The 19,547-nt window shown below is 37.3% G+C and overlaps 1 protein-coding gene across 7 annotated transcripts in view; it reads left to right on the plus strand.

Moving 5' to 3' along the window:
• The first annotated feature begins 1,111 nt into the window (after positions 1-1,111).
• The window catches only part of CEP135 (centrosomal protein 135), a 277,569-nt gene continuing 259,133 nt past the window's right edge, over positions 1,112-19,547 (plus strand). For 3 of the 7 annotated variants that reach the window (XR_011969600.1, XR_011969602.1, XM_072620822.1), the window contains exons 1-9: positions 1,134-1,431; positions 4,355-4,465; positions 4,929-5,086; positions 8,065-8,255; positions 9,027-9,194; positions 12,336-12,477; positions 14,285-14,369; positions 15,935-16,063; positions 16,656-16,871. Coding sequence is in view for 1 of the 7 variants with exons in the window: in XM_072620822.1 (XP_072476923.1) it covers positions 4,974-5,086; positions 8,065-8,255; positions 9,027-9,194; positions 12,336-12,477; positions 14,285-14,369; positions 15,935-16,063; positions 16,656-16,871 (1,044 nt within the window). In the remaining 6 variants the exon portion in view is untranslated. Of the gene's footprint in view, positions 1,432-1,830; positions 2,005-4,354; positions 4,466-4,928; positions 5,087-8,064; positions 8,256-9,026; positions 9,195-12,335; positions 12,478-14,284; positions 14,370-15,934; positions 16,064-16,655; positions 16,872-19,547 lie in introns of all 7 variants that reach the window. The other 4 variants (XR_011969601.1, XR_011969604.1, XR_011969603.1 and 1 more) reach the window with 4 other exon arrangements.

The raw sequence follows: 19,547 nt of genomic DNA on the forward strand, positions 1-19,547 counted from the left end.
GCAATGTGTGCATCAACCTCACTGTCAATGTGTACATCCCTGGAAACTATACTACCAAGGTAAATGAACTTATCCACAGCATTCAAAACTTTTCCATTGAAACCAATGGTTCCATGTATTGATGGTGTGGTGGTGGCTGATGGAGCACCTGTGTTTTCTTGGTGTTAATTGTTAGGTCAAAATTGGCACAGGCAGCAGAGAATTTATTATCCATACTTTGTTGTATCTCAGCTTCAGAGGCTGCATTGAGTGCACAATCATCTGCAAACAAAAAATCATTCACCAACACTCCCTCCACTTTAGTCTTGGCTTGTAGCCTTTTCAAATTGAAGAACTTATCATGAGTAGTCTTTTCAAATTGGACTATTTTGGTCCTTTTCAAAAAGGACCATCATGGTAGTTGATCTTGATGCCATGTTCATCCTCATTGAAAGCATTTGACAACATGGCTGAAAACATCATGTAACAAGCATGGGAGCAAGCGCACAGCCCTGTTTCACTCCATTGGTGACTGGGAGGGCAGGAGAGCTTGGCCCATTATCCTTATTCTACAATGATGTGGTAAGGAAGGGATCTTTTGTTAAACTCTCAGTACAAGGCTGCTGCAGGAGGAAGGTGAGTCTCACAGTCTGTGCTCATGGTCATTACTAATAATAACTACCCTGTGTATTAATTATAATAATGTTAATAATATTAGCTATTATAGCCAACAATGTAGCACTTGACGATTTGCACAACATTTTGCAGATCCCTCCTCCTTTGCTCCTCCCAAGAATGCTGGGGGAGGTAGGGGCTATTTTTATTCCCATTTTACAGATGAGGAAACTGAGGTTAAGTGAGTAGCCCAGGGCGGCACAGCTACCAAGTTCTTGCAAGCTTGGGAGGGAGGGGCTGTTACTATTCCCATTTTGCTGATAAGTAAACTGAGGCAAACAGAGGTTCGGAGACTTGGCCAGGGTCACACAGCTAGGCTACCCCCAAAGCCATCCCTCTCTGCCCTGGCCACCTCCGCTCCAGAGATGCTCTTTCTCCCCGTGCCCACGTGGTACTTGGCCGGCTCCCAGCGGCTCGGAGGGGGACCAGACTTCGTTGCTCCGCTAGGGGTCGCTGTGGGCCAGCAGCCCCGGCAGCCGTTGAGCTTCCGCCCGGGCCGAGTGGCCCTCGCCGCCATTGCGGCCGCGGCGCTCTGCCCGGCGGGCCGCCCGCATCGACGCCTCCTCCTCCCCCTCCCCCAAGTTACCAGGCAACGACGGCGCCTCCACCCTCGCCGGCTGGCCCCGTCTCTCCCGCGCCATTTTCAAACAGCTTCCTCCAGTTTCTGGTCTGAGGGGGAACGTGGGCAGAGCGACGGAGACTCCGCTCCGGGGCTGGGCTATGTGACCCGAGGAGGCCGCGGCCGCAGCTCCCGGTCAGGGCCGCGGACGGACGGAGGTAGGTAGGCCGCGGCCTCTGTCCCGGGGGGCGGGGGCGAGGCCTCGAGGTTCCGGGGGGAAGGGGGCGAGGGCGGGAGGAGGGGGCGAGGGCGGGGAGGAGGGGGCGAGGGCGGGGGGAGGGGGCGAGGGCGGGGGGAGGGGGCGAGGGCGGGGTGGGGGGCAGCCGGGGCGCTCGTGGGCGGTGCCGCCGCCCTAGAGGAGGGGAGGTGGAAGCGGGCCGGTGTAGAATTTAAAAACCCCTGGAAGTAACTTGACCCGCTGGCGTTTACCGACGCTAGGCATTAAGCCTGGACGAGGCGCCTACTGTGTGCCGGGCGCTGTGCCGGGCGCTATGCCGGGCCAAAAAGACTGCCCCACGGGGGAGACGACGGGCAAATACCATTTTTTTTTTTTTGAGGGAGGGCGATGCACTCCCCTGCTGGCAGGCAGGTGAAGCTTTTGGACCCCTTCTCCAACCAAAGCGAGCCAGCAAGCATTTATTAAGAGCCTGCTGTGTGCTCGGCACTGTTTAAGCCCCCGCGATACACAGAGCGAGGGAACCGGTTATTGCTCGGGGGACCTTAGTCTACGGGTAAGTTTTTAAATGCGGAAGATAAAATACAAAGGACTGATTGCAAAGGAGACCAACGATGTTGAAATAGTCACCAAAACATGAAAAATAATTTAAAAATGAAACAAGGACCCCTGGTTGAAATCATCTTATCAGTCTCCGTCCTTCTGTCCTCCGCGGAGTTCCCTTTCATGCTCTCTCCTTCGAGTTCTAAACCTGTAAGGTTCTTCCGTGGGTACCTTTAAAACACCCCCCGCCTGTCCCGCAAGGAGCAGGAGTTTTATTTCTCCATCATTGAGAAGTCAAACCCCGAAGGATTTAGGGAGGGCTTCTTATGAGCTGGAGATGCAGTCCCCTCCCTAGAGGAGCTCGCATTCCGCAGGGAAGCCGAGATCGATGCAGGCCAGACTGGTGGGGATCTCAGAGAGAAAACATTGTATCTTCCCCGGACCAGCCCTGGCCGCGTCTGCAATTATGTATCTCCTTCTTTCCCTCGAGTCTGCCCCTTCTCCGGCAGGCGGTGGGTTGGTGGTGCTCGGTCCCAGGCTCTCCGACCCATTTGGGCAGCGTGCTTCTTAAGTTGTTTGTTTTTGCAACGTTGTTGGTATCGTATAAATTGTTTGCCTGCTGTCAAAATAGTTTAGAATGGGTGGTTTGGAGAAGGGATAGTGATTTTTATAAGACTGTCCATCGGTCTTCGGTAGTGGAACCAGAGGTACAGGTTTCACATCCCAGCTTTGCCACTTGCTAGCTGCTCTGTGACCTTGAGCAAGTCACAGATTCTCATTGGCTTTAGTTTTATTATCTCGAAGATGAAACTTAGACATCAGAAGTCCTTTCCCTACTTGGAGTCACGTTTTTTAGGTCTGTGGTTTAAGATTTACAAAACACCTTAAGTATATTATCTCATTTGATCTTTACAATAATTTTGATGTTGTGATGCTCATTGGAGAAAGTAATTATAAACAATAACCACCAGCAAAACAAATATTCAGACAGAAAATGGATATAATCTTGTCTCAGCATTTAACAAAGTAAAACAAATTAAATGAATAATAAAAAAGCTTTGTTTTATATATGTCTCTTTGAAGTTTCACTTATGCTGACCTGTTTTTTTTTTTTTTAATAATCAATATTTATACAGTCCTGGTTCTGCTAATCTCATTTTGTACATTTCACATATAGGTGTTTTCTTGGATGCTTCACATTTCTTCACTACTTTGTTTAGTCATTTGTCCATTTGTTGGATGTGTTTTCCAGTTTTTTGCTTTTGTAAATGGAAAAACTGAATTTTTTTGAATGAATAAAGTTTTATGGTCTTTGGAAGACCAAGTATTAGCAATCTATGTCCAAAACAGAACCCACTGTCTGTTCTTCCCTACCCCTTTCTTCTTTGATACTTCCCTTTTCACTATTGAAGGTACCATCTTCCATCCAGTCACACTTACAACATTGGTATCATCCTCAAACCATCACTTTCACCCTATATGTGCCATCTGTTGCCAAGTTTGTCATTTCTATCTTTATACCATCTCTTACATACCCCTTCTCTCAGCTTCCACAGACAACACATGTGGGTCCTCAGCAGTTAACTGTTTGGACCATTGTAATAGTCTTCTGGTGGTTCTTCGTGCCTTCACTCTGGGCTCTTACTTTACTCTCCATTTAACTGTCACTGCCATCATCCTAAAGTTATCACCTCCCCCACTCCAGGGAGTGTGCAGAGGCATCCTATTGCCTCTAGGATCAAATATAAAAAATCCTTTGTTTGGCTTTTCAGTCTCTTCACACTGGCCCCTTCCTCTTTACTCTCTGTCACATGCACCAAAATCCACAGGCTTTCTTGCTGATCCTCACACCAGACATTCTATATTCTCGCATAGGGCTTTTTTCCCTAGCTTCCTCATGCTTTGAATGCTCTCCTTCCTTATCTTGGCATCCTGAATTCCCTGCATCCTTCAAGTCTCAGCCAAAATCCTGCCTTATGGAAGAGTTCTTTCCCTGTCACACTCAGTGCTAGTTCCTTGTTCCTTGTTCTTTGAGCTTACTTCTGGTTTACATCGAGTTATGTATATGATTGCATACTGTCTACCCCATTAGAATGTGAGCGCCTTGGGATCAGGGATTTTTTTGCCTTCCTTTGTATGTCCAGTTCCTAGTTCAGTACTTGCCAGAGAGTAAGTATTTAAATCCATGTTGATTGACTCATATCATAGTGTGCTTTTGTAATCTATAAATCTAGATAAAAATTAAGATATATTTACCAAGTCATTTACAGGCTATCAGAGTTAATAACAGAAAATTAAGGGCTTCTATTATGTGGCAGACTTCTAAATCCTTAGATTATAAGGTGCATTTCTGTTCATTACAGGCATTTTTATTCTTCAGCACCTGTACCCTGGGAAAGACAGACCCCTTCTGTGAAGGTGACAGCATCAGTAGTTGACTGTAAAAGAAATCTAGAAAGCCAGTGCTTTAAAAGGCAAGTTGTTCAAAGGAAAGAGAACAGAAAAAGTGATGATGGGAGAAGATTTATGTATTAGTCTATAATATAGAAAATGATTTGGTGGGTTTGGGCATGTAAATATTGTGTTACATTTATTAGCAAAGATCCAGTAAGAGTAAGGTGCTATAAAAACAGAAATAGTCATCAGATGATTGATTTTTTGGATAAGTAGGTATCCTGTGGCCCAGGAAACCTAGTAGTCATTGTTAAAATAGGAAAGAATGAAAACATCCAGATGTGTGTAGAGATCCTTTATATTATGTGATATGACATAAAATAATTCCTTACTTTTACAAAAGTTCTAGAAAGTATAATCCTTTTGAAAAGAGCCATGATATAAATCTCTTGCATTCAGATAAACATCACATGAAATTTTTTTTCCATAAACAGTTATTAATCTCTAATGGAAATATATCAAACACTTTTTGCCCTTTTTCAGGCCATCGGTTTTTTGACGTGATAAAAACAATTTTGAATATACACAATGAGTACAGCAGCAGAAAGAAAATTTATTAACATCAGAAAAAGACTGGATCAGTTGGGATATCGACAGCCTTTGAGTGTTGACTGTTTACCGTTGGTGGAAAAACTTTTCAGGTACTAATAAATAATTAAATTTAAAACTTACATACCTATGAACTATGGCCCTCTAGTGTCTTGCTATAAGGACTATATGCTTCAGTTAACTATAGTTTAGAATTTAAAATGTTGTGAGCCATCTGAAACTCATAGATACTTTCTAAAATTCCAGTTGCATGTGGTTCATAACCCATTCTACCTTTTTTACTTGATGATGTACATTTTTACCCTGAATATCAAACTTAGGTGTTAGAATTTTTCCTTTTATTTAGTTGTTTTCATGGTCCATAGTTCTCTTAATCACTTTTAATAGGAATTCTCACATCTCTCATGTGGTCTTTGCTGTTTTGTATCCTCCTCAATCTGAGGTATTTCTCCTCCGAGGATAAATTCTGTCATTTCTTACTTGAGTTCTCTTGCTGCACATCTCCAGAGCAGTGGCATCAGACTAGTTTTGATTCTACTTTTCAACATGCCTGAGTCCACACATCGATGCCTTATTTTCTTGCCAAATAACGACATTAAGAGAAGCATGAAGTATTGGCAGGCTTAAAATATGCCCTGCATTTTTTAGTGCGAACAACTGCTAGCAAGTCACAGTAGTGTTTAGTTGTATAAATAAATTAATGTTTGTTTTAACATGGCCTGTTAACCTTCTTTGTGTCATGAACCCCTTCGGTACTTTAGTAAAACCTATAGATTTCTTTGAATGATATTTTTAAATGCATAAAATAAAATATATGAAAGACAAAGGAAGCCCATTATATTGAAATATTAATATTAAATGATTCAGTATTAATATTGTCAATATTAAATCATCAAGTTTATCAATATTAAAACATCAAGTTTATCAATATTAAGACATCAAGTTTAGACCCCAGATGAAAAACCTGTTTTATAAAATGTCTTGAGATCTTTGAATGAAAAATAGTTTATAAAAATACAGTTTTTAATATTTATATGCATTGATAAGTGACTCATGATCTATGTAATAATTTTTTTTTACAAAAAGCTTGTTTTTACCCTATAATTTCAACCCTAATTCCTAGAAAATATTGTGCAAGATCTGCTAGCCTGTAGCTGAAATGAAAGATTAGTATTTAATTTCTTTCTTCTCTTGCCTAATCTTTGAAAGTGCTAAGGAATTGCAAAGGAGGCAGAAATTAGTCAATGAATCAAAAAAAGGAAGAAAGCAAATTTGGAAAAATCAAGAAAGTAAAACCACCGCAGAACATCTTTGGGGACTTTTTGTAGGAATTGTCAGAATAATGGTACTACTTAACCCAGCCAGAGGGTCAAAATAGTATGTCTGACTATTTTGGAAAATCACACCAATATCTAGACAGCTTATGATTATGTAATTCTCTTTGCCTGTTTTGTTGGTCATGAAATCTTTTACAATTTTATTTTTAAGAGTTCTAATAGATAAAAAGGCTGAGGTAGAGAGGGAATTGAGTACAACAAGTTGTACTCAACAGAGTACAGCAGAGAGAAGACTAGTTTGTCTGGACTGCAGAATGTGGAAGGAGTAATATCCATTGAAGCTGGGAAGATAGGTTGGAGCAGGGTTTTGAAACTTAAAGCTTAACAGAGGAGTTTGAATTTGATATGAAATTATTTTTCTTTCATTGTTTAAGAAAAATTTAATTTGGATGACTTCATCTGTTTATGATGTCTTATTGGTAATTTCAAAGTATTTTTAGTTGTGAATGTTTTCTTTTGTTGGGATGGCTACATTGTAAATTCCTTGAAAGTCTTTTTTATCTCCTGTAACAATGAATTTTGATATACATGTACTTAATAAATGAATAGAAGGATTACCATTTAGTGGTAGAGTGGTAGAGAAAATTGGCTACAATTTTCATCATAATTTCTGTCATTTAGTTTCTGTTGAAAGTTTTTGAGTACTCCCACACACTTGAATTTTAATGTTTCTATAGAGTGGAACTCAGTTACAGTTTATGACTATTTGTCATCTTCAGGATTGTGTAGATGTTTTATATTCCTTATTTCTTTCCTTCTGCACCTACCTTTTCCAGTCTTCACTTCCTTAGTATAATTTAGTAATAATTTTGACTATCAGTAACACACATTTTTAGCCAGGGTTGGAGCTTGAAATGTGTAATTTATCAATTTCCTTTTTATCAGTCTCTCATTTAAAGGGCAAAGTTCCCAGAAGTGGGGGGGATGTTTTTTGTTTTAGTTACTAGTGACTAGGACTTATAATGATGACTAACATTCAACAACAGTTATATCAATTTATCAATAATCAGCTTTCCTTTCTTTCCCCTCCTCTGCCAAAACAAAGAATAAAAACCCCAAAACCCTGTTTTTAAATTTTAAAATAAATGGTTGAGTAGGCATTATTTACTTGAATTTTTTTTTTTTAATATTAGAGTTTTGCTGATATCCTGGTAGAATAGTATTATGGTATAGTATACTATGTGATAGTATATTTTCTAATTTGAAAAATCCAACAAGCAATTTATCTTTTAATCTTTGCTCACTATTAAAATATATACTTCCAAAACTGCGTATTTGCATAACATTTTATTCTGTATAACATAGTATTAAATGGCTTATCTATAATTTCTAGTGAGTGGTTTATTTGAGGAGAGTTAAACTCCAATTTGTTAATTTTGGATTATTTTAAACTAGTAAACTTGTATCTTTAATACATGTATATTTTATTTAAACTTTCTCATCAACTACACTGCCAGATTTAGATATCAAAGTTTCAAGAAAAAGGAAAGAAAATTGTTCATGTGTATTAAGGATCTGGCAGTTTGATTTTGACTTCCTTATCACTACTAAAATTGTAGGTTAGTGTTTGTTATTAATTTAAATTGATTTGTTTGAACAAAAATTTTGACAATTTCATGAAACCTCTTAATAATTGGAGAAAGTTTAGGAAATCACTTTTATGGCACAGCTATCAGAAATTTTAGTGGTATAATTAATTTATATTGATATTTTCTGATGCTCTGTAATTTCAGTGACCTTGTTCATACAACAGAAAGTCTTCGGAAAACCAAACTATTTGCTGGGAAAGCTGAAAAAGAGAGTACCAATTTTGATTATGTTTTGGAACCTTATAAAAAGGAAAATGCTAGGCTGACCAGAGAAAATAATGAACTACATCTGGATTTATTGAGGACAAAAGAGCAATCAGAAATAAATACAAGAGGTAATTGAAAATTTGGGATTTTAAAAAGTTGTTCGAAGTTTTATGTTTGAATTTTACTTTTTAGTGTATGAAAAGCTTTCTTACACTGATACTTTAGTATATATGTAGAAAATCTTATCTTTCCATTTTCCTTTGCCTCTTAGGGAGTGGAAACAAAAGACTATTCTCTATCTCTTCACGTTTCTTATGCTTTGAAAATTTATGCTGCCTTGAAGGAAACATTATCAAAAGATAATTACTGTAGAGATTAATACATGCCAATACTTAACGTTTTCCTGAAATTGTTGTTTCTTAATATTAGAAAATAAGAATAGTGCAGTAAGGTGGTAAAAACAAGCTGACACTGATGTATTCAATAATATTGATCATATCTTTAGAGATTTTAGCTAATTGACTAAGGCAGGTATAGCAACTAAGAGGAGGTTATACCAACAGACATAATTCTCTCCTTTTACCTCCCTAACTCCCCAAAGCAGTTACTACTGGTGGCTATCTTTTCAGAATTTTGTTAATTATAGTAGAAAATAGCATCCATTATTAATCTGAAGAATTAGTTTAAAAACAAACAAAGCATTTAAAATTCTCGTATTAATATTCTCACATTTATGTGAAGAAAAGGGTGTATCTTGACTGATGGTTTTGACACTATCTTCTCTAGAACCTTGCTAAGTGGAGGAATAGTGTAAATATGCACTTGTATTTATTTTTTAAAGTGACTATTAATTTAAAAAAGTGATTTATGAGAGTATCTTTTATTTTCTTTTTTTAAAGATTTGAAAGTCAAATTAAGGAAAATTGAGAGTGAGATGGCTGACTTGAAGTTTCTCAATAACCAGTATGTTCATAAATTCAAAATATTAGAGAAAGAGAGCAAAGCTAAGAATGAAAAAATCCAGCAACTCCAAGAAAAGAACCTCCATGCAGTGGTGCAGACACCAGGTAGGGCAGGCAGGTGTTGGTGGCAGCGCCTACCTGTTTGTGGCCATGTGAGTCAAGTAAAACATGAAGGTGGGTCTTTCTGGGCGGGAACATAGTTTAGGGTCCAAATGATAATAGGTCATTCATTGCTGGGCTTTGACGATTGATTTCTCACAGACTCAGACAATTCCAACAGGGAGGGCTTCAGTGCCAGTGGTAAAGCCTCAATTCTTTAATTTGCTAGCATGACTGATCATAGGATCATAGATTTGGGTCTCAAAGGGAGCTTATAGATCATACTGCAATCAGTCAATAAGCATTTATTAAGGCATCTACTTGTTCCAGGTACTCTGCTAGGTTCTGAGTACATGAGGACAACAATGAAATAGTTCATTTCTTTCAGGAGCTTGTACTCTATCAGAAGAAACAACACACAGACATATGCACATGTAAAGTATATGCAGACTAATTAGAAGACGCTAATAGCTTGGGCTCAGAAAACGCCTAATGTAGGAGGTGGCCTGCTAATTGAGCACTGAGGGAAGCTCAGCATTTTCAGCAAAAGCAAGTGTGGGGAGAGAGGGTGTTCAAAAAGTATGAAAGATACAAGACGACGTCCCAGTCTTGGAGTGAGAAATGGAAATTGTGTTTGACAGAGAGGGAAGAAGCCAGAGTGGCTGAGCTGCCCAGCTAGTGAAGTGGAGTAACATGTCATGAACCTGAAAAGGTAGATGGGGCTTGATCATCAAGGATTTTAGATGACATAGGATTTTACATGTAACCTTAGAGGCCTCTCTAGGGAGCCTCTTGAGTAGAGGAGTGCTATCATATCTGTGCTCTAGAAACATTCCCTTTGGCAGCAATGCCGAAGGTAGATCGGAGAGGGGAAAGGACCAAGGAAGGGAGACCAGTTAGAGTGCTACTGCAGTTGTCCAGGTGAGAGGTGATGCCTGTCTGTGTGGAGAGAAGAGGACAGATTGGAGAGAGGTGGAGGCTTGGCAGTTGATTGGAGAGTGTGGGAAAAGATAGGATGAGCAATCCAGACACATTCTGAGATTGCTGAGCTCTGAGAGGTGGTGGTATAGACAAAAATACATAGATTTGGAAGAGAAGTTGGTTTGGGGATTAAGAAAATCAGTTCTGATTTGGACATCGTGACATCGTGGAATGTTCAATTCAAACTGTCTGATAAGCAGCTCATGCTGTGCACCTGGATCCAGGAGAGAGAGGAGTGGTAGCTGTCTAAGTCTAGGCTTCATCTCTTTTGGTGATGGCTGACAGCCTATTACCTACCATGGTGACCTAAACTTTACTGCTTCAGAGCTTATGTTATTCATTGACTCACAGCCATGAAGAGTTATTGGATGAATAATGGTTTTAAGACATTGAGCCTCTGTTTCAGACAATCTTCATCCATTTTGCTTTTTTTCTCTGTACAGTTAGGCTAAAAGTCTTTGAATGATTGCAGTTCTCATTTGGGGATAGGGGTAGGGATAGGGGTAGGGATAGAGACTGGGCTTTTGATTTTGTCATTTATCTCCATCTTTGGAGGCATTGTTTTGCTGTATGGAATCAAATGCTTTTTTAAGTTAAAAAAAATCTCAGTAAGTAAAGTAGGCTCTTATATTCTCTACATCTTTTTTGTTCAGTTGTGTAACTGTAAAGATGTGGTCTGCTATAGAATATTGCTTGATAACTTGTTTCTTTTTTATACCCTCAAGTATGCTCTTGATGCATTTGTAGATTACTGTCATAAAGATCTTGTATAACTGAGGAGGATATACATCTTGTTGAGGTAGTCTGGATCATCTTTCTTTTTCTAGTAGGATCTGAGATGTTTTTCTCAAGTCTTGTTATTTCATGTACCTTGAGGTGTACCAGCACCTTCAAAATTGCCACCTCTAGCACTGGCCTTTGGACTTGCTCTATAGTTTCCTGTTCTTTTTCATTTTTAAATTCTTTAGGACCATTTCTACTTTGTCATGAAGGACATTGGGGATTGTGATGTGAGAGTCCAAATGTGGCCCATTTACATTGAGGCAGAAAATAATTTATTAGAGAAATTTTGTCATGTTTTCTTCCTCTTTTAATTGTTTTTTGTCAGACTCTCGGTCTCATTTTCACATGCTCTTGGGATAATCTTGCTTAATTTGATCCCTTGTTAAACTTTCATAGACTGATTTTTTGCCACTGTTTTTGTGTGCTTTACGAGTTAATATTTTTTGTAATTGCCCTCTGCTCTGTTGTATAAGATTGTACAAATGAGTTTCTGTTCTAAACTGGTGTTTCCTGTGGTGGCCACATCTTCCTGCTTGTTAAGGAGATTGAGTCTTTGCTGAATGACTTTTTCTGCTCTCTTCATTGTACTGATTAATTTACATTAGTTAAACTTAGGAAATAGTGATTTCTTGCCTTATTCACTTTTCCATTTTTAGACAACTTTTTAAATGCCAGATTGAAATTTTCAATTGCATTACACATTTTCTTATTTTTATTTTTATTTGATATTAACATGTGGATGGTCTCATCGAACATAGTACACTTTCTACTGTTCCATATTTTATCTCTTTATTCATTCTACATTACCTAATAAATGCTGGTCCTTAATTTCTAGCCACCTTTTCTTTGCTCATTTGACAACTTTTCCAAGTCTTGACTGCTTCTTAGCTATGTGAAACAGTAAATCACCAAACTTCTTGGAGCTTCAGTTTTTCTGATCTGTGGAATGGGAATAGGAGTTGCCTTCCCTCATAGAGTTACTATAGGGATTAAATGGAATAATATATGTTTAATGGCTTTGTAAACTGTGATGTGCTATGTAAATATCGAGTAGTACACTGTTATTAATAATATAACAATACACATTGAAAACTTCATTTTGTCTGAGACAAACATCATGTGGTTGGTATGTATATTAAACGTGCAAGTAGGTAAATTCAGTGGTGCTCATTGTTTCCTTTTTATAACACCTCACATGATATTTCCAGGAGCCTATTTTCTTGTAAAACTGGGAACTATTTGTATGAGGGAAATAATTTGATCTGTAATATAGTTAAATCTGTGAACTAGAGAAATATTTTCCTAACAGAATATTAGTGCACATAAATAGTTCAATGATGAGTTTTTGTCTTGATTTTGAATAATATACTTTTGTTTTTCTAGGTGGCAAGAAGAGAAGTATTCCTTTTAGGCGTCAACGTATGCAGATTGATCAGCCTGTACCCCCATCTGGAATCAATGCCTATCCAGTTCCTCAGCCAGATGATCCCTATATTGCAGATCTCCTGCAAGTGGCAGATAACAGGTATCTAGAAGAAATTTTTTTGTTTAATTTAAGTGATTATATATTTTATGTTTTAACCTGTCAGCTCAACTATTTGATAATATTTTTGTTTTTGCTTTAAAACTAATGAAGTTTCAGGACCCTAATTGTTTCATGTAGAAATTCTAGTTGTTTCCATTGGTGATAGATGTCATCTCTACTCACACATTAGAAAAATCTTTGTTGCTTGAAATTGTCTCAGTGTTGGCTAGCTAGTATGAAAAAAATGATTAAGAGAAAGGAATAAATTTTGAGCTGGTCTTAGTAGAAGTAGTAATTATAGTTAAACTTCACTTTGATAAGTCACACACTATTAACGGGCAAACTTTTCCATTTCATTTGCCTTAATTGTTTGTTCCCTTGGTGCCCATTCATACCTGTCTCAATCTGGAAATAGACATTTAGTGAAGATATTGATTAGATGTCATTAAGGTAATTTGTCTGTGATAATTTTAGCATAATATTGGAAACTGAATTGTGTAATTTTTGTGTACTGCTTTTCTGGGTTTTTTTGCTGTTGTCTTAGTCATGACCTTGATCTGTTTAAAATGTGTTAAAGTTATTAAGTGAGTACCTCTATGTGGCTGAAAAATTTGGCCTTTTTTATGCCTTTATTATATCCTACCTCCATTTTTGTTTCATTTCATATACTCATAATCGTATACTTTTTATGTTTGCTGTTCCTTACACATTGTTTTTATATTTTAAATATTTTATATTTATATTCAGATCGAGGACAGAAGTAAATTTAAATGCATGGTTACTCTCCAGTTCTGAATTAACAGTGCTTATGAGCTGGGTCTCATTTACCACTCCAAAGAACCTAATATCATCAGACAAATCTGATTGCAGATATTCTCCTATTTTGATCAGTATCTACCCAACCTACTGGAGAATCTTTCCCTTTATCTTCTAGTGTCTAAGGAATACCATTGTCCATAGCTCTGTTTTATAATTTTGATTACACAATTTACATAAATGTATTTGATATCTTCTCACAAAACAATTTTCATGAGTGACATGTTTTTGCAGAAGACATATTAGTTTAAAAAATCTATGGGGAAATGGACTAAGTAAACATTTATGTTGGTATATTTGGTATACTTTAGTGATTTCATTGTGAAAGTGGGAATGGAGAGAGCAGTAAAAGTCATGTTGAATCCTAGGGTTAAGATGAAAGGGACCTTAGAAGCCTATGCCCTCATTTTACAGATGAGGAAATTGAGGCATAGAGAAGTGAAGTGACTTATTTCCAGGGTCACCCAGTTAGGAAGTGTCTGAGCCATAATTTCCACCGAAGTGTTCCTAATTTCGGCCATGTGTCTTATTCATTGCTCCAGGATGCATCTCTGGAAAATGTTAAGAATCAGGAAATGAAAGAGACCTAAGGGTTTCAAGTTTTCTAATGTCAATGAAAAAGTGGGCCAGGTTGTTTATGTATGATTTTTTGCATATATTTATATTTGATAGATAAAATTAATTAGAATTGAGGCAATTCATCAGATATTTCAAATCCAAACCAAAGTTTTGGATTAGTTTTTTCATTGGAGGGTTCTTAACTCAACGATCTGGTTAATTGCCTCATTTCTCTATTTATATTCTCTTTAGCCTGCTTAACTGGAATAAGAAATTTATAAAAGAAATTGTTTTCATAGGACCATGGAATTTTGAGTAAGAAGGTATTTCAGTAATCATCTAATCCCCCCTCAGTTTTGTATGTGCTGAAATTATTTTTGTTACTTTGTGTTCTTGAGAAACATATTTATAGTTATTCACAAATGCGTTTCAGAATCTTTGAGCTTCAAGAAGAAGTACGTCACTTACAGGGCAAGTTAGCAGCTGTTGAAAATGCATTGGAAATTTCTTGCAGGCAGGTAGGATTTCCTATTAGTGCTTAATATTAGGGCCTGAGAGGGGCATATTGTAACTATTTGTAAATATGTTTTAGTTTTGCTTTATAATACTGTTACTGGAATTTTATAGAGCTTTTTTCCTATTCATAGAATTTTAAGGTTATAAAGCAAAATTCAAGATTATTTGTGGTAATAATGGTATCATTAACAATATTTTTAGAGATCATCTCATCCAACTGTCTTCTGGTTCATTGAATTAAAATATTAGTGGGGTGTGTATATCAAACAAAAGTTTTATTTTACAATTTGAACCTTTTTTCCTTAAAATCCTCCAGTTTTTTTTTGTTTTAAATTCTCACTGTTTTTATCTTGTGTTTTTTTTCTTTCCAAAATCAATTGATGGTTATAAAATACAGTTTTCTGAGAAGTATAAAATCTAGGAAGGACCACAGTTAGTTATATTTTATCAGTTTGATATCTTAGGTTCAATTCTGACTTAGGTAATTATGATCTCCTTCTCTAGTGCTCTTAGAATTTTATTTGGCTGTCCTGGTTTTCATTTTCTGCAGAAAGACATTTAATTGTATTTTTTGGAGTGAAGTTATTTCTTTATGTAAAAACATAGATATAACTCAGTATTCATGTGTTTATGAGCTTGTAAAATACTTTGGTCAGTTTAGGGTAAAAATGTTATTAAAAGCGAAGACTTGGTAATAGGTTAGCAAATGAACATTTTGCAGAGGGTCTTATAGAATGCAAACTGCCTATTAAATAATAAGTTATGTGCATAGTTATTTACTTATTGATATTTCACAATTCATAATCTTTTATTCCTCTTCTCAAAGTAAATGTAAACTGATCAGCCTTCACTGTGTGCATATATATTTTTATTTCAATTTTGCTGAAGAATCTCAAGTATAGAGAAACCATTCCTTCCTGGAACATCCGCTCTCTGAATCTAAGGGCTCTTTTTCATTCTGTCATTGTATAGTAGGTAGCCCAGTGCCTTTAACATAGGGGGCACTTGATAAATGCTTATTGGATGGGATTGAATGGCTTGCCAAATTCATATCTGTGTTCAGTGAGACCAAAAACAGAACTCTGAGCTATAGACTCGTCATCAGTAGAAGTTTATTTGATGATACTTTCTTTTTAGTATCTAAATAAGAAATGTTTGATTGGATTTGTCCCAGTCACCCTTGTTTTGATCTGTGGATTCTATTGTTAAACAATTTTTTTTTCTTTAGCAACAGTTTCTGTTACTTAGAGAAATTACCCAAATATAGAAGTTCAAAAAAGTGAAAAAGAAAAACTGAATTAGAATGAGGGTTATAAGAAAGGACTAAAATTATGTACTAAACAGTTCTTTTGAAATATTTTGATCTTCTGGATTCTTTGATGCACTTTGTTCTGGGTACGTTTTTCATTGGTAATTGTATATTTTTTAGATGACAAATGTATATGAATACTCGATAAACATTGTATTTTGTGGGGAATTTGGCACTCCAGGTATGTCTAATACATGTTTTTTGTAATTCTGAGTTAAAAAAAAAAACACTTTAAAATAATGGAAAATTACGTCTCAGGTGGAGTTAAGAGATGGAGAAATAGAGCGACTATCAGTTGCACTTGATGGTGGTCGGTCCCATGATGTTCTCTCTCTGGAGTCCAGAAATCAAAGTAACGAGAAGCTTATCACTCACTTGAATGTTCAGGTAATGGATTCAGTGCTTTTTAATTTTAATTATTTTGTGGTATTTGTGTAATTTGGCACTCAATTAGTGTGGGAAAGATTATGATAAAAATTAAAAACATATTATGCTTTACCAAGATCCTTTCTTTGGCATCTTTGCCACTCATTTGGTATGGAGGCTACGAGGGAGAGGTGCAAGAGGAAGAAAAAAAACAATTGTAGTAAATCTTCAGCATTATTGCTGGGTAAGACATGACTCACATACCATAGATCCATAATCATAGGTTGGTATGTGAAATACGTCAGGTAGCAATGGAGGTAAGTGACATGATAGTTTTATCAGTATCTAGTTGTTCTTTAGTCTTCTGTACTGATGAGACGCTTATTCAGTCCCTCTTCTTATCAGTTCTTCTCTTTGGTTGAAATTTTTAGTAAATGTATTTTTTACTAAGCTAGAATCAAACCAAACTTATAAGTTAGTTCTTCAGCATAGTTTTTTTTATTTCATATATCCTATTTAGATTTTAAAATATGCAGAATGATATAGAATAATGTATTTTAGGGACTTGACATGTATAATAATAATTTTATATGTTATTATAAATTCTATTTAGATTGATTTCCTTCAGCAAACAAATAGAGACCTGGAAAATCGTGTACAAGAACTCTTGGACAGCAAGAAAACTGTAACCAGTGAGGTTCTTACTTTAAGTAACAAAAATGAAACACTTTCTCGGAAATTGAATGAAATAGATCATATAGCACAGCAGATGGAAAGGCATAGAGAAGAAATTCTTGAGAGTACAGATAAACAACTTGTGGAAGCTAAGGTAATAAAAACCACTGTAATTTTTAAGTCTCATTTATCTGGATTTGTTAGGAAATAAGATGTTCTGCATAAGAGAGTTTTGTAATTACAAAGACAGTTCTTTTAGTGCTAAAATTTTGTTTTAGAGAAGTAGAAAAGTAAAATGGGCCCAGGATAGAGCCATTGAACATAGCTGCGATTACAAGGTATAATTTGGGTGATGACATAGCAATAGAGATTGAGGAATTTTCAGATAAGTAGGAAAAGAACCATGAGACTAATGTCATGAAAACTGAAGAAGAGGAGAGAGTATCCAGGAAGAAGAAAGGGTGGTCAGCTACTGTAGGGAGAGAAAGAAAGATGAAGACTGAAAAAAATCATTAGATTTGGTAGTCAAAGACATCATTGGCAACTTTAAACTAGATCATAACAGCTTAAGAAGTAAGTGAGAATAGAGGAAGCAGAGGCTGGGAGGGGAGACAGTTTTTTTTTCTAGAAGTTTGGTTGAGAAAGGGAAAGTATGAACAGTAGGGGCTTAATAAATGCTTGTTTATTGATTAACAATAACTTGAGGGGGTTGTAGGTTCTTGAACAAGTATTTTTAAGGATTGAGGAAACTTGGGCATGTTTCCAGCCAGTTAGGAAAAACTAGTAGATAGGGACAAATTGAAGATTAGACAGAGGGTTGATGATTGAAAGGGTGACCTGCTAGACTCTGAGAGGGAATGGTCTAAACGCATATAGAGAGTTGGACACTGGCATGAAGAAGCCCACTGAGAGGGTGATGTCAAGGGGTCTTGAAATGAAGAGGAGTAGAGCAAACCCAAAGCATATGGGTCTATTGTCTCAGTAAAATATGTGGTTAGATCTTTAGCTGAAAGGGTGGGGAGAAAAGATGAGGTTGGAAGCTTGAGGAATAAGAGAGAAGTGAGATGGTTCTCTTGGTCCAGGGAGGTGAGGTTAATTTATTGTGGATTCCGTCAGCCCTGTTGCATGACTTCCTTCAGTTATAAATAAGAACAGAAGTCAGGGATTATATCAGTAATCCAAGGGTGTGTTTTAGCTAGTCATGAGGGTGATGGAATAAGAAGGTGAGGAATCTGAGAGTGGAGAGTGATGTTGGATGGGTTAGTTATAATGTCATGGTTGGGAAGGGGAGAAAGTAAGGTCAGAAAAAAGACAGTGGGCTGAAAAAGTCCTGAGGGTGGAAGAGTCAGAGGTTATAGTTAGGATGAATTGTTGTAGAAGTGTTAAGGCATAGGGAGAGATGGGAGAAACTCAAGAATTTTTGGTCATGAATGATGGCTAGAATAAAGGTGTTGGTCAGACAACGAATATTTCTGAAGCTGTATTTGTATATCAGGCTCTGTGCTAAAAAGGCAAGAACATGGTTCCTGTTTTCAAGGAGTCCACATTCTTTTTGGGGAGACAACTTGTTAAGTCAAGGTAATAAGCATTTATTAATCATGTACTGTTTGCCAGGCATTATGCTGACAGAAATTCACAGTCTCATGGGGGAGACAACATACGAACAGCTTTGTTTAAACAAACTATATGCAGGATACATTGAGGACAATCAGAGAATGAGGGTACTTTGATTAAGGAGGTTTGGGAATGGCATCTTTCACAGCATGGGACTTTAACTGAGACTTGAAGGAAACCAGGAGGTAGAGATGAGAAAGGAGAGGGGCATGGAAGACAGCCAACAAAAGGGCCAACATACCAAAAAATCATACCTAAAGAGGTAACTATCACATTCATGGATGGTAGTGATCTCAGTAATCAGAGGGAAGGCCCTAGCAGTGTGTATGTAAGTGGAAGTACGTAGGGTAAAGGGGCAAGGAGTGGTTCTGGAAAATGCCTGCTGCCAAAGATGGAATTTGAACTTAACCTCAGAGGAAGCTAAGAGCTGAGGGAGAGCATTCCATATATTTAAGACAGCCAGTAAAAAGGCACAACATATATAGAGTGTTGAGAGTGAGACATAGCAAGAAATCCAGTGTCACTGGTTTTTAGATTATGTGAAGGGGCGTAAAGAGTAAGAACATTGGAAACAGAAGACAGGGTCTGGTTGTGAAATGCTTTAAAAGCTAAACAGATGATTTTATAATTGATTTTGAAGTTAATTAGGGAGCTTATTGAGTGTTTGTGGGGAGCAAAGGGATGGAAGGAGACAGAGACAACACATACTTGTAGTTAGGAATCAAATTGGCAACTGAGTCAGTTTGGATTAGAATGGGGAGAGACTTGAATCAGGGAGGTTTAACAGAAGGTTATGCTGTAGGTATGAGGTACTCATACTATCTTAGGGTGGCAGCTGTGTGAGTTGAAAGAAGAGGATGTATACAAGAGATGTTGTGACAGTAGAAACAATAAACAGTCTGCCAGCAGGTTGGATATGAGGGGTGAACGTGAGTGAGGAGTTGAAGATGACTCAGGTTGCCAACTTTAATGACTGGGAGAATGTTCATCCCTTGATAGTAGTAATAAGAAAGTTTAGAAGAGGGGAGCGCCTGGGGGGAAAGATGATGAATTCTGTTTTGGTCATGTTTAATTTGACATCTAGTTCAAGATCTCCGAGGCACTTTGGTGAAGCCAGATTGGAGCCTTGAAGAGAGGTTAGGGCTCAGTACACAGATCAGGAAATCAGCTTCGTAGAGGTAATGATTTCCTATGACAATACCAGCTGAGGTAGTGT

Source organism: Notamacropus eugenii, chromosome 6, assembly GCF_028372415.1.
Source record: "Notamacropus eugenii isolate mMacEug1 chromosome 6, mMacEug1.pri_v2, whole genome shotgun sequence".
Taxonomy (NCBI): Eukaryota; Metazoa; Chordata; class Mammalia; order Diprotodontia; family Macropodidae; genus Notamacropus; species Notamacropus eugenii.